This window comes from Miscanthus floridulus, chromosome 2 (genome assembly GCF_019320115.1).
Source record: "Miscanthus floridulus cultivar M001 chromosome 2, ASM1932011v1, whole genome shotgun sequence".
In the NCBI taxonomy this organism is placed as follows: Eukaryota; Viridiplantae; Streptophyta; class Magnoliopsida; order Poales; family Poaceae; genus Miscanthus; species Miscanthus floridulus.
Genome location: NC_089581.1, coordinates 171005379 through 171019786, shown reverse-complemented (window position 1 = coordinate 171019786; position 14408 = coordinate 171005379). Strand labels below are relative to the sequence as shown.

Genomic DNA, 14408 nt, shown 5'->3' with positions numbered 1-14408 from the left:
GCAAAAATAGGAGGCACGAGCTTCTTTTGCGTGTGGCGTGGCCTCCTGCGCGAAGAACAGGAGGCGTTCGATATTTTGGAGCGGCTCCGGATGTCCGGGCGCGAGTAACACTCTTTTGATATTGCCTGCCAAACAAGAGAGAATTCCCTTGTTACCACTAAAAAATATAGCACTTCATTGCCATAAAAAATTCTAAAATTCCCTCACTGCCATCAAATAATTTCTGTGTTTCCCTGGCAGCCATTTTAGATGGGGTTAGGCGCGGCCAAGCCGGCTCACGGGCGACGCTTGGTGCACCACGGCGCAACTGTGAGCCTTGTCCTCGTCTAGATCTCAGAGACTCATCAGACACGGCCTTCGGTGCCGGAGGCAATGAAGCATAGCAGCGGGTTACGGGCGCTGCCGGTAGCCTTGGTCAACCTCATCGAGGAACAAGTCCTCGGGCACGCGGCATGCACCGTGCGCTCAGACGAGCACAGAGAAGATGAGCGAGCCCACTGATGTGAGGAAGACAACGAACGCAGATGCGGCGATGAGCCCGCCCAGCACTTCGCGGTTGGAGAAGGTCTGACCGAACGTGGTGACGGGTGCCGCGTCGGAGAGGCGGAGCATGTAGAGGAGGTACCAGGTGGCGAGCAGCGCAAGGAGCACGGCCAAGGAGAACGAGTGCGCGAGGAGCGCCGTGGCCAGGCACCGCGCAGCCACGGCAGCGTAGTTGACGCCAAAATAAGAGAGGAAATCCGGGCAGGAGAGAGCAGAGCGGTCCGCGAGCTCTAATCAGGACCGCGCGCTGGACCGCACGTGATAGGTGCTATCGACGAGGCGCAAGAGGAAGGGTGCGGGGGATGGTGCAGCGGCGGGGACAACCACGGTGGGGAGGAGCGGAGGCGCAGGGGCACGACGACAGTCTGTTCGGATGGCTGCTTCTGGTTGCTGGTTCATTTATGTGAGAGAGAAGTATTGTTCGCTGGTTTATGTGAATAGTGTCGGGCTGGCCAGCCAGCCCAGCCAGCCGGCCCCAGCCGAACAAGTCCACGTGGATAGCCCCATGTGAGGGGGTCGTAGGCTCAAGCAATGTGAGGTCGGCAGTGCTTCTTGAGAGAGAGGCAGTGCCGTGGACTGTTAGAGACCGCATTGTAAGCGAATGGATGAACGGCACTCGCCACCAACAGCAGTCCGTGTCCGCGTCGCACGCCGCGTCTGCGTCACACGCCACGCCCGCACGCTGTGCTAGCTCGCCGTGCCGGCTTAGCAGGATAGCCAATCGAGCCAATGGCTCTTGTACTTGTATAAATGTGTACATTTGAGATCAATAGAAGATACGGTTGATCGCTTTCTCCTCTTTCACGGACGTCGCGTGAAGGATGGGCTCGGTGCGGTCGGCAGCGGCTTGCAGTGGACGGCGAGCCCGAGACGGCACGTCCGACACAAGGGACAGGAGGTGCCGCCGGAGAAGAGGGTCGGCGACGAGCTCCACGAGGAAGGCAGCGGTGTGGGACATGATCGCGGAGTAGATCGGCGTCGACCCGGCCATCGTGTTGCGCTACGGTACGAGTGCATGGCGACAGGGGCGGGGTCACGCAACTGTAACAGAGGCAAACGGTGGGGCTCAGCTGCCGGTGACTGTAATTTAATTGGTTTTGACAGAAGTGGCAACCAGAGAAACACAGAAATTATTTGATGGCAGTGAAGGAATTTTGAAAATTTTAATGGCAAAGAATTGCTATAATTTTTAGTGGCAATAAAGGAATTCTCTCGCCAAACAAATACACCTCGGCTCTAGACGTTGACCGCCCGATATCTCAAGCCTCTTTTCAAACAACCCTAGAGCGCATGCGTGTGGTTGCTATTCCCTGACCACGTGGGTGTGTGTTGTGTCTGAGCCAAGGGCAAAACATACAAATAACGAAGCATTTTGTGGAAAATAAAAGAAAAATAGAGAATAGCGTGAATTTGAACTTTGAACCAAGTGGATTCAGGATTCCCGTTATTATTATTATCATCATCATCATCATCAGTGGCGCTCAATGATTTTTTTTCCCCGTCATCGCGTCACGCACGCGACGTGCGTAGGCAGGCGATGCTCCGGTAGTCCGGTGCACTCCACTCCGGAAGACGCTCACGTCGGCGCGCGCCATATGCCAAGCTCACATCGCCTCGCTTCGTCCCCCAAGCCAACGCCGCCGGCCACAAGTCCAGCAGCTCACCACGCACCGCGCGCGCGATGTTTCCTGGCGAAAACGCGTGACCCACCTCCCAAGTCCCAACCGGCAACCGCGCTCGTCGTCGTCCGGAGCTGGTCAACATCGCCAGACGCCACAGGGTCACCGCGCGGTGGCGCCGAGCGACGCGTACCTTTCGCGCGGTTTCTGCTGCTCGGGGCACGGGGCGACTGCGCTGCGCTGCCGCGACCGAGGAATCCCGGCGACCTGGACCCGAACTTTCCTTTGTTTTACCCTTTGCCGTCGTGCTAGCTCATGCGGTGCGGGGGACGGGAAAAATCGCTTTGCCGATCTGCTGTTGGCCACTCACTCACCGGTCGCTGCGGGCAGCACTTGAATCACTCGCCAGTGAGCGGGACGGGCAAAGGATTGACTTTGACTCCACTCCACTCCACTCCACTCCACTTCCTAGTTCCACACGGTTACGGACGCAGGGTCAGGACTCCGGGACCCACCGCGGTTCTGACGGTGACGCGGTACAGGTGCGGCACTAGTCGTGTCCCATCGTCATTGATTCATTGCTCACTCACACTCAATCAAGTGACAGAATAATCCTTAAAAAAAAAGTGACAGAATAATCGAACGACCTACTAATAGCGCAGCACGCCAGCACTAATCGGACATGCACTTCATTAAAGATAAAAATGGAGCAGTAAAAAATAGAAACACTTTACGTTGGATCCCAATCCTTGAATGAACCTGGATGGAAGATCAAGTTCATGGGTCCAACCAGTAATTTTGCCGGTTGAATAAATGGTTCTTTATTTACCACTGTAGAATAAATAAATGGCATGACTAGGTTTGGCTCGCGTTAAGCTCATTGGCAGTTCAAGACTGCTATCACTTACACAGATTCACGAAACAAGCTAGAGAATTTTTTGTGAGCCGAGGTTCTCTGTGGTATGTCCGTACAAACTCGATTGTCCCATCTAGCGCGGTTCCTTATTTTAGCTAATTATCTTTCAATACCAGGTGATGTGCTTATTGATAGCAAGCACGTACGTATGATATCTTTAGGCTTTCTAGCTCTAGCTTCGGTTCCTACAGAGCAGTCATACCAAACCGTCTAGTAGGAGATGCCATTTGTAGACTTTTTTTAGTAAAAAAAAAAGATATTGTAGTTTCTTTAAAGTGGCTTCGTCTTCTTCGGAGGGGTCTACTAAACTAGTTCTTAATTTCCATATCTTGTAGTCTAGGCTTCTGAAAGCGCTCGCAAAGATAAGATGTGCCAACATATGTTCATAAAAATGAGTATATGTCAATCGAGAAATAAACCTAGAGGAGTTTCTAAAAAAAAGTAAAAAAAAAAAAAACACGAACAAAACGCGTGCTGCGGGCTGGGCCAGTGGGCCTACTCACTCGTCCAACTTGACGCACCCAACACAGAGCGCGAAACCCCACGGCTCCGACCCTTCTCGCTCCCGGCTCTTTCCTTCTCCCCGTGTCATCGTCAAACCGCCGCTTTCCAATTCCAATTCCAAGCCATCAAGGCAGCAGCAGCCGCCCTCGCGTCTCCGCACGCCCCCGCAAGAGCCTCGCCGCGCGTGCAGGACTGCAGGCCGCCAGGCCATGATGAGGAGAGTCAGCGGCACCGGCTCGGCCGAGAGCCGGAGGAGCGACCCCGGCGGCAGCGGCGAGCTGTCCCGCTTCTCCGTGGCCACCACCACGGCGTCATCCGCCTCGGAGCCTTCCGCGAGCGGTGGCGTGCGCGGGATATCCTTCCTTGACGCCTTCCGGTCCTGCTTCGTGCCCCCGGAGGTGCGCTCGCCGGAGAACTCCATGTCCGACGAGTCCCACCCCTCCCACCAACGTACGTAGGCAAACGCACTTTTCTGCACCCATTTCTCCACTGCTTTTGTACTTTCGGGTTCCTTTTTTCAGTCCAAGTTTTTTTTTTGTGCCAGAAAAGCTAGTCCTTTTTATGTTCGATTTGGGAGACTACATACTGTTTTTCTGTGCACTAATGCCGGAAAAACGCCCTTGTACAATGAACAGTTTTCGAGATATTTTCTCCAATTATTAGTAACTAGTGTCTAATTAGTTTTTTTGATAAAAGGTGTCTAATTAGTACCTCCAGCTTCGTTTGCAAAAGATTTAACTTTGATCTTAGCTTAACTTTTATTTGCTGCAGTTTTGCAGCATGTCTGCTGCAACATTAACATTTGTCTCCTGCTGAGCTTTACTATAAACCGGACGTGTGCGATACTTCGCCTGTCTGTCCTTTATGGTTTATACATTTATTTGTTTGCCTTCCATCTGTCACCATGTGGCCCTGCCCCAGCCCCATACGAGCTGCCATCCTATATGCAAACCCCTACCACAAGGTATGAATTTGTTAATGTCCTCTATGATTGAAGGAGAATTCCAAAACCTGTAAAGAATGAGGTACCGATTTGTTAATGTCCCCTCTCATCTAAGGAGGATTCTGGAACCTGTAAAGAATGGTGAACTGTGACCTTCTTGTTAATTCTTTCAAAGTCCTGACGAAATTAAATATCTTAGTGATGTATAGATAAGCTATCCTTGAATGGGCGCTGTTGAATTCATTGAACCATACACGTAAACGCTTTTTGACTATTTTTGCAGCACGTGTTATCAATATGTTTTCTGGCATGCTCAGGGCCTTACCTCTGTTAAATTTGCAGTCTCACAGTCTCTGAGCTCACAAGGTTCTAACAGTGGGAGCGTGTTTAGGAGCAAGAGATCAATTAAAGGAATGTATAGCCCCATGCACAAGAGTTGTTTAGATAGGGAGATCCCTGGCAGCACAAAATTCTCCTTGTCACAGATCCAGAAAGCAACAAAGAACTTCTCACCAAACTTCAAGATTGGGCAGGGTGGTTCTGGGACTGTATACAAGGGTCGGCTTGCTGATGGTACTCTTGTCGCTGTCAAACGGGCCAAGAAGGTTTTTTGCTTATTTTCTTATGATCTGTTCATGTAAACTAGTTGTTGGTACAAGACTATATGAGTTTCCATTATTTCCAGAATGTGCATGACAAGCATATGGGTCGTGAGTTCTGGAACGAGATTGAGACATTGCAATGCATTGAGCACCTGAATTTGGTTAGGTTTCATGGGTACCTGGAGTTTGGTGGCGAGCAGTTGATTATTGTCGAGTATGTTCCCAATGGGAATCTTCGAGAGCACCTGGACTGTAAGAATGTCATGGTCCTGTCAATTTCTTACACGAGGATAACTTTTAGAGTTGCAATGGTTTGTAGCCTTGTACCAAACTACCAACTGTATCTTACATGAGGATAGCTATATGCAGGTATAAACGGTAAAATATTGGAATTCTCAATGAGATTGGAAATTGCAATTGACGTGGCTCATGCTATTACATATCTTCATACCTATTCAGGTAATTATTCTTTCAGCTGCAGTTTGTTGCTAATTTTCCATATTAACTGTTCCTTTTGTTCTGGGGTGTAAGTGTAATGTTTGAGGAATAATCTTTGACATTCTAGTATTTACCTTTTAATCCAGAAAATACATTTCAATTTTGAATACTTCAACTATTCATTTTCTTTATTTCTGAAATGATATAACAAAATTCATAGTTAAATCAAGTTATCATATGCTATGATTGTCTACTTTTGCTGTAATTAATAGAGATGATACAACTGAAACTAGCATTAGATATTATTCTGGGAACAGCTGTGGCAATAATAATCAATACCTAACAAAAATATTCAAGATTTATAAATTTTAGTCCTAATGGGGAAGCAATCGATATAATATTGAGACGTCTCTTTCTTCTTTTTGCATGACTGTACTCCGCACCCATAAGAGTAATGTATGTACTCTCTTTGATTATCTTACATGCCATTAATCTGTAGGGAATTATTGTGTATTTGATGATGGATCCTTCATAACATATATCTAGTAAATGACACTAGAAGAACCCTTTCCACAAATTTGCAACAAGCTTTTACCCAGGAGTCCAGGACACTAATTAAAAGAAACTATCTAAGCTAAATTTAGATTCTATGCTACATATCTTGAAGAAATATTGGATACTACAAACTTGCTTGGACATTGTAGGGCTTGATCTTCAGATGGTAGATTGAAGACTTCTTTTGTTGTGTAGCTTTATTTTCATATAAAGAAATGTGACTGTAAAGAAATCATCTGTGAACATCTAGCACCTGGATCATTAGCAATTAATACTCTCATTTATTTCATCCATGTAGACCAACCAGTCATCCACAGGGACATCAAATCCTCAAACATTCTTCTAATGAACAATTGTCGAGCCAAGGTTGCTGACTTCGGATTCGCCAAACTGGCTCCAACTGATGCTAGTCATATTTCTACTCAAGTCAAAGGAACAGCAGGCTATCTTGATCCAGAATATCTCAGAACATACCAGCTCAATGAGAAGAGTGATGTCTACTCCTTTGGAGTCCTTCTGGTGGAGTTGGTTACTGGGAGGCGCCCTATAGAGCCAAAGAGGTCAATCATTGAGCGTGTTACCACAAAATGGGTTAGTTTCTGTCGCTCCAGACATCATACTTGTTATTTGCATTACCACTGGTTCCCATTACCTGATGAAATAGAAACAGAGTCATATAGTAATATGTCAGAACAAAAAAAGTCTACATTTGGTCTTAATGTGCTTCATTCATGTCCTAGTAATATACTACACGTGTTTTTACAGGCAATGGAAAAATTTGTGGAGGGCAATGCTATCCAAACACTAGATCCAAATCTGGAAGCGTCCGATGCGATCAATCTAGCGGTCGAGAAGTTGTACGAGCTGGCTCTGCGATGCTTAGCTCCAACGAAGAGGAACCGACCGAGCATGAAGCGGTCCGTAGAAATTCTGTGGAGCATACGTAAATATTACAGGGAGTTGGTTGTACCCACATCTGCCATGAACTGAAGCAGATCATCTGGAGCAATCAAGTGAACAAAAGATGTATTCCAGTTTGCCTCTCTTCAAAGATTGGTGGTGGAAATCACCCAATTGCTGGGATTCTTTCAGTTACAGCAAGTGGTTGTGAACAGGACTGATGGCCTTCCTAGATGTTGTGTGTCTACTAGCTAGAAACCAGAAAATCCCTTACAGGTCTTAGTATGCTGTGTGAAAATGTTGCTGAGCAAACATATACGAGTACCAGATATCTAATGGTGTGTATATATCTTGTAGGTTTTTTGTATACAGGTAAATGCATCACGCATGAAGAAATCTTGTTGTTTTCATGCGGTAATGCATCTTTTGTTTTGTTGTCTATGATGAGCAATGTTCAGCGTATGATTACCAACATTCAGTACCTGTATATGTGCTCTTTCAGTCTTTCTTTCCTGGCGTTCAATTTGTGCGGTGCCTCATCCCGGGACAGGGGGTGCGGGACTCGCTGTTGTAGTAGTTTTGTGCGGTGCCTCATCCCGGGACAGGGGGCTGCCTTCCTGACAAGTAGCTCAGTTACCTTTTTTATCTTCGAGCTAAAATGTCGATTAATGATATATTATCACTCTGTGATGGGACTATTTATGACAAAATGTGGTTCTTTAAAATTGTTACTCAATATTCTTGTTTTGTTGTCATGTTTTCAACAACTAAAGGAGTACTCTCTCGATTCTAAATTATAAGTCCATTTCAACTTTCATGGAGAGTCAAATATCTCAAGTTTGATCAAAATTTTAGAGAGAATTACAAAGATCTATGACATTAAATAGATATTTTATAAAAAAAATAATTAATGAAGAATTTAGTGATACTTATTTGGTATCGTAAGTGTTATTATTTTATTATATAAATTTAGTCAAACTTGAGATACGTTGACTCTCAAGAAAGTTAAAATGACTTATAATTTGGGACGAAGGGGGTAACAAATATAGTTGAATTCATATTGGATCAAAATGTGAAATACTCGGCTGGAGAAGGTCACCTAGCAGGCTACCACACCGTCGTGTTTCTGGCCTCTATACCTCTCGGCCATTTCTCTGTTCCCTCCCGCTCGTGCATGCGCTTGCTGCTGCTTGGATTGCCGGTATAACTTCCGAACTCCGTCCAATTATAATGCAATGCAGATGCAGACATGCAGTCTATTACATCCCAACTGAACACTATCTTTTCTCAATCAGACAAAATATAACTAAACATTATTTCTTCTAAGGGTCTGTTTAGATTCCAAAAAATTTTGTGCAGTACCCGTCACATCGAATCTTGCGACACATGCATGAAGTACTAAATGTAGACGAAAAAAAAAACTAATTGCACAGTTGGATGAGAAATCATGAGACGAAACTTTTAAACCTAATTAATCCATAATTAGACACTAATTACCAAATACAAACGAAAATACTACAATAACCAAAATCCAAAAAATCTTGGATCTAAACGGGGCCTAAGTCAACAGACAATTAAACAAGGCAGCCAGCCACGTGAAGGATGTTACGGCTGTCTTCCTCCCAATCGTACAAGAGCCAAACTGCAGGATGTTATGACTGGATTTGACAGGCAGCCCGCAGCCTTTCGGTCGTACGGGGCATGATTCTTCACCCTAAAAGACGCGTGATAACCGCAGATTATTTTTGACGATTTTTTTTTTTTGACAAAAATAACCGCAGATTATTACATCCCTTTCCTCTTAACAAAAAACGGGTGAATGGCCCGATCACGAATTAAAAAAGATTATTACATCCCCAAGACGGTCATCGCTTTACATAAACAAGGAAGTTTCGACAAACATTCTCCCAACCATCACCGAAAGATTGGACCTAAATTCAATTGCATGAAACGACGCCTGAAATAGTACTGCAGTATCCAGCTACAGCACCAGGTTCAAGTATATATGCAGAGCAGGTAGCAAATCCTGAAGCATCACAAAAGATAGGAAGCAAAAAAGATTGGACCAAAATTCATTGTCCGCAAATGCAGATCTCAAATAGCTCGTCAGTCGTCACTTTGCAGCAAACATCGTCAAGGATATACGTCTGGTAGGATAGCAACGAAAAACAAACTTGCACTTCTCATCCAAAACTAAATCAAGGTAAAACATGTACCCTCCTTGTGTGGCCCAAAACTATGAGTTCAACGACTATCTGGTATAAGCTGATCACTAGTACATCTGAACACTAGGGGTTCACTTCAATCATGAAATTAACTAGGGCCATCAGGATTTGAAGGCAAGTGATTATTTTAACCAAATACCGCTGCTTAAGGAAAACTGTCTATGTTTACTTGTGAAGTGTTTGACAAAGAGCCAAATGAATTCTGTATAAGAAGTCAAATGGAGAACAGGCAAGAGCAGATTGCAACTAACATGCAGGAAATGTCAATATACAGCATCCATATAGACCATAGGACCCCAAAGTCCAGAAGTCTCAGCTCTTTCTTTTGTTTGACAGACATTTTTTGTGGAGGAAAATATTAATAACTGTTTCTTCCTTGGCAAAGGAGAACAGCTACAGAAGGTGCTTATGTACTGCTAAGGCTCAACTTTGGTTTTGCTTTTGCAATCTAGTGCAAATCTAACAGTGCACTGAACTATTACAAATAATCTATCTAACAGCACACTGAACTATTACAAATAATCTATCTACGAAAACAAGATTAGTCATTAAAATCATATAGCATGCTCCTAACTATTCCATTCCTAACACTACAATATTTATATTTGAGAGCTAGCACTTGTTTCCCTGTTAAGGAACACATTCACTGGCTTGGTAGTAATTCAGGTATTAAGAACCTAGGCAAATCCATGCCAGAATGCACATCAGGTAAAATTTAAAGCATGAGTTCACATTTTATAAGAGTTCACATTTTAGTATCTTCTGTAACTTCCAAACTGACAATGTCACATAATATATAGTTCATTCTTCTTGGAAAGCACAGCAGAAACAATTAACAAGCTTGTCATGACAATGGACACAGCACATTAGTTAATGATTGAACAGCTCTGAAGTTCATCAGGCACCCAGAAGCAACGTATTGTGATTTATCTTCCTCTGTACAACCATGCAATACAAAGTTGCAAACAACATCACAAATTATTTAAAAATATGAGATTGCAACCCTTGAGAGTATAAAGATGATGAGATGAATGGAACAGAAACCATTTTAATATATAAGCGGTTGAGTAACCAAAATAGACTAACCTTATGTTGTACTTTGGTGCAATCATGTTAATCCAAGTAGATAAATAAGTATGGAATACTATGCTGAAACAAAATAAAAGAAATAAAAAAATAATAGCTTCCCATTTACAGCTCTAAGTCTCAGATTCGATACAGTGCTGATCATAACCAGCGCACAACTACCTTCCGCAAATGTACATTGATATTTCGAGAAACTCAAGTTTCTAAGCTAAAGATTTTAGCATTTTCCTCAACAAAGAAACAGATAATCCCACTATAGGTGTCAGAACAGTTGCGCGATGGATCTCCTAGAAGATTAAAAAAAAACATCTACAGTAGCAAGCACAAACTTCACTACTATCCTAATTCTGTAGTATCAAGCAAGCTTTTACCTCTGAGGTTTGCACCTCCTCCTATGCCGGGTGAAATCTGAAACAAACTTAAATATTTTGCTGCACCCAGGTGTCGTGCATTTGTAAGGCTTGACCCCAGCATGGACCTTGAAATGCTCAGCCCGATCCCATGACCACTTGAAAGCCATATTACAATCATCCCATGGGCACTTGTAAGGCATATCATCGTTGTGTGCACTCTGGTGGCGCCTCAGGTACCTGTGGGATCTGAAATGTTTGTTGCATGAATTGACCGTGCACATGTTCTTCTTGTGGACAGCAAGCTCAGCTTTTGTCTTGAACGCCATGTGGCAGTAATCAATATTACATTCAAATCTATTTCTCTTCATCTTTTTAACCTTGCTTGCAGCTGAATTATCCATAAGGTCTTTCTTTATGTCGGCAAGTTTAACATCTATGGACCCAGCTGTTGACAAGACACTTTCACAACGATCACTTCTCACCAGTGTCTCCTCTTTCTCGCATATAACACCATCTTCCAAGTCAATATTTTCCTTCTTTACCTCCAGCAGCTCCAGCTTCCTCTTACCTGTCCGCCTAGCATAACAAATAACATCTGTTCTCCCTGATTTACCAATGCTTCTAGTCACTGCGTCCAATACACGTAAAACACTGGGTGCAACAGATTTATCCTTCGATACTTCTCCCTTAACGGTTGGTCCTCTGGCTCTAACAGAACCATTGGTTGTGGAATTCACAGAACCACCGTCTTCTGCAGCATCACATCGAGAAGGCTGCACTGTACTAGCAACAGTGTCTACAGCATTTCCAACCTGCACATTGCCTATGTTCGGATCACAACTAGGCGGCTGTGGCTCATCTAAAGCAGCAGTATCATCTACATTGAAAGAAGCTCTGCCAGCATCTTCTGGTTCAGCAGCAGCTTCACTAGCAATATAATCCTCGCCTGCAGATTCCAGTTCAGTAGTTTCATGAACGACAGAACCTGTATCACTAACTCCCACCACGGTGGCTATAACCCCTGGATCAGTAACAGGTTTGCTTGTAACTTCTGGCATAGTGCTTGTAACCCCTGGCACATCGGCCGATTCATTAGCAAGGGACGTGCCCTTGAAAATTCCTAATTCAGTGGTCGATCCATTCACAAGATAAGTCTCCGCTGTAACCTCCAGCTTGGAGTCACCACCTGGAAGAGAAGCTCTAAATTTAACTCCCTGCTCAATAGCAGCATCGTTGACAACAAAAGCACCGGCTTTAGCTTCAGGACCAGTAGCAGCTTCACTAACAGGAGTAGCGCCTTCCGGTTTCACCGCAGCTCCACTGACCTCAGAAGCACGTTTAAAAACTCGCAGTCCCACAGGAGCTTTATTCACAGGAGGTACATGATCAATCTTGCATTTCTGAACTGAAAGCGTCCATAGAACACCAAAAGGAACAGTAAGTTAATGCATTAGCTTTTATCACGGTGTAAACGCAAATGATATTTTGAACGGAAATACAGTGCGAACCTTCGGGAGCAGGCGGTCGCTGGGGCAGGCCGACGCGCTCGTCGGCCCTGACATCGGATTCCGGCACCCGGCCGGCAATGTGCCCTTTGTGCTTGATGGCGTCCTGGCCCTCCTGCGATTCCAGGGGACACCCCCACTGTTACAACCCCCGCCCCGAACGAAGTAAAAGCGCCCCCTTCATGGCGGCGCGGGCGAATAATGCAGCGATAGAGGAAGGGGGGAGGAGAAGGGGATCGAGTTACCTGCGGGGCGGGGCGGCTGAGCTCGCAGAAGGCGCAGCAGTCGTCGTCGTCGGTGTGGAGCCAGGACGCGGCGGGCGGCCGCGGCGGGGAGAAGGGGGCGGCGGTGGTGGCGGAGCCAGGGGAGGTGGAGGAGAGGAGGCGCGCGGCGTAGCGGCGGATGCGCATGGAGCTGGTCGGCCGCGGCGTTGCGGGGGAAAAGGGAAGGCGGCGGAGACGGTGGTCGGTGGTGGTGGCGGTGGGGGCAGGGGGTGGACAGGCGCACGGGGGACGCGGACGCGGACGCGGACGCGGTGCGGAGGGGTTGGGGAATTTCGGCCGGGAGCTCTCGCCCTCCTCTGCTGTGCTGTGCGTTCCCCAGGGGAAGAATTTTCTGGTGGTGAGGTCAGGTGTGTGGCTTTCGCGTCCGGACAGCCCACCCTTTTGTGCTGCGTTTTCCTTCGCTTCGCCTCCGATCCTTTGTAACCTCCTGTTCCGTGTTTTCATCACAATCACAACTAAAAGAGCAGAGAAGACACTGTTTTGGTGCGACCAAAACTTCGTCTCATCTTCACTTCACCCGTGCGAAAAAAAGTTTTCCAGCTCAGACGCTCTATCCGCCCGTGCTACAAGGAAACTCGCGGCCTCCACGCTCCGCCTTCCCGTGCGAAAAGGAAACTCGCGACCTCGACGACAACCTCGACGCCTTGCACCCCGCTGCCTAATGCGATGCCCTCAAGCTCCGTCCCGCCGACACCGACGCCGTCAAAACCGATCAGGACGCCGGGACGCTATTCGACGACAACGGTCAGTCGGACACGCTGCGTGCTACGTTCACCGAGTACGCGGAGGAGCTGCGCCACACGTACATGTACATCTCCCTTCGTCCTCGCCCTCGCCGCGGGAAATTGGGCCGGGGCGCCTATCTGCACCGCCGCACGTCGCCGACGCCGCCGTGCCCAATTCTGCTCTGACACTCCGCCGCCACAAGGCCAAGCCACCGCCGCAAGGCCATCATCCCGACCTATGCCACCGCCTCACCCATGCCCGATCCGCACATGTCATTCCCTTCCCTTGGACGGAGCACCGAGGAGGAGAAGATGCTGCCTCACGAACGCAAGGTGCTTAGATCTACATCGGGCCTTCGTCGGCGACGAGCACCCAACAGGTATGCCCACCAAGCCACCCTTCTCTTCCCTTCGTGCTGTGTGAAACTGAGCACACGAACCTTGAAGTCATTTGTATTAAGATCTGATTTTCTACAATCTTTGATTTCTAGCGATTCCATCAATAAAGGGATGCCCTTGTCGTATATAAGTTGCCTTGCAAAATGTGTGCACAAGACATTAGTTTCACTCATCTAATTAGTATCATAGTTACTGTAGTTTGAGACTTCAGAGTGGAAAGAAGAAGGGCTAGTTCCCTTTCAGAGCAGTTTCAGATTTCAGATTTGATAAATGAGTCCTTTCACATTTTACAGTCATTAATTATCTCGGTGAATTTTAGTATATATATATATATAATCTAGATAGAATTTTTGTATGGTTTATTCACAATTTTGTTTGGTGTAGCCTTGCAAAAACTTAGAATCCAAAACTGGTCCAAATTGTTTGCAATTTGCCAAATTTGAATTAGCAGTTCTGTCAACTGAACAGGGGATCTACCAACTATTGTAGTGTCGAGATTGATCAGGCAGCACAAAGTGGCAGCAAGTTTTTCAGTAGGACATTTGAAAAAGTGGCCACTGTTTTAGGTATGTGATGAATTGATTGTCCGATGACATGCTTGTCTCAATGGCTGTCCTAAGCAAGGTGTTAGCTGGTTTAGGAACACTTTTTGAATCCGAAAAGTCAGCTTTAAAACCCTGACGGTCTTTTGGATAGATTACTCTATACATGTCCTTGTGAACTTTAGTCTTTTGAAAACGAAAAGTCAGCTTCATAACCGTCAATTCAGTCTTTGCAATTCTTTCTTTACACCTATGCTTCGTCTGAAAAT

At 46.1% G+C, this 14408-nt stretch overlaps 2 protein-coding genes, 1 long non-coding RNA gene and 1 pseudogene across 3 annotated transcripts; 2 read left to right on the top strand and 2 right to left on the bottom strand.

Annotated features, from left to right (window-relative positions):
* Positions 1 to 344: 344 nt before the first annotated feature.
* Positions 345 to 942, bottom strand: LOC136537447 (PRA1 family protein B2-like; annotated as a pseudogene).
* A 2675-nt stretch (positions 943 to 3617) lies between these two features.
* On the top strand, positions 3618 to 7461 carry LOC136535691 (calmodulin-binding receptor-like cytoplasmic kinase 2). Its single transcript, XM_066528056.1, has 6 exons — positions 3618 to 4032; positions 4868 to 5130; positions 5211 to 5379; positions 5497 to 5586; positions 6419 to 6711; positions 6886 to 7461. The coding sequence occupies exons 1-6, from the start codon at positions 3792 to 3794 to the stop codon at positions 7108 to 7110; spliced, it is 1281 nt and encodes a 426-aa protein (XP_066384153.1). The 5' UTR covers positions 3618 to 3791; the 3' UTR covers positions 7111 to 7461.
* A 1349-nt stretch (positions 7462 to 8810) lies between these two features.
* On the bottom strand, positions 8811 to 12917 carry LOC136540650 (uncharacterized). The gene is made up of 3 exons (XM_066532659.1): positions 12435 to 12917; positions 12193 to 12304; positions 8811 to 12089 (listed from the first exon to the last, which is right to left on the bottom strand). The coding sequence occupies exons 1-3, from the start codon at positions 12915 to 12917 to the stop codon at positions 10699 to 10701; spliced, it is 1986 nt and encodes a 661-aa protein (XP_066388756.1). The 3' UTR covers positions 8811 to 10698.
* LOC136540651 (uncharacterized) lies at positions 11925 to 14163 on the top strand. Its single transcript, XR_010780005.1, has 3 exons — positions 11925 to 12062; positions 12186 to 13578; positions 14066 to 14163. It is a non-coding gene; the product is annotated as an uncharacterized lncRNA (long non-coding RNA).
* The last annotated feature ends 245 nt before the right edge of the window (positions 14164 to 14408 follow it).

Coding starts and splice junctions, on each gene's coding strand:
- LOC136535691 (XM_066528056.1), top strand. CDS start 3,792: ATGATGAGGAGAGTCAGCGGCACCGGCTCGGCCGAGAGCCGGAGGAGC. Junction 4,033..4,867: donor GTCCCACCCCTCCCACCAAC/GTACGTAGGCAA, acceptor TTAAATTTGCAG/TCTCACAGTCTCTGAGCTCA. Junction 5,131..5,210: donor CTGTCAAACGGGCCAAGAAG/GTTTTTTGCTTA, acceptor CATTATTTCCAG/AATGTGCATGACAAGCATAT.
- LOC136540650 (XM_066532659.1), bottom strand. CDS start 12,917: ATGAAAACACGGAACAGGAGGTTACAAAGGATCGGAGGCGAAGCGAAG. Junction 12,305..12,434: donor TCAGCCGCCCCGCCCCGCAG/GTAACTCGATCC, acceptor CTGGAATCGCAG/GAGGGCCAGGACGCCATCAA. Junction 12,090..12,192: donor GCGACCGCCTGCTCCCGAAG/GTTCGCACTGTA, acceptor GGACGCTTTCAG/TTCAGAAATGCAAGATTGAT.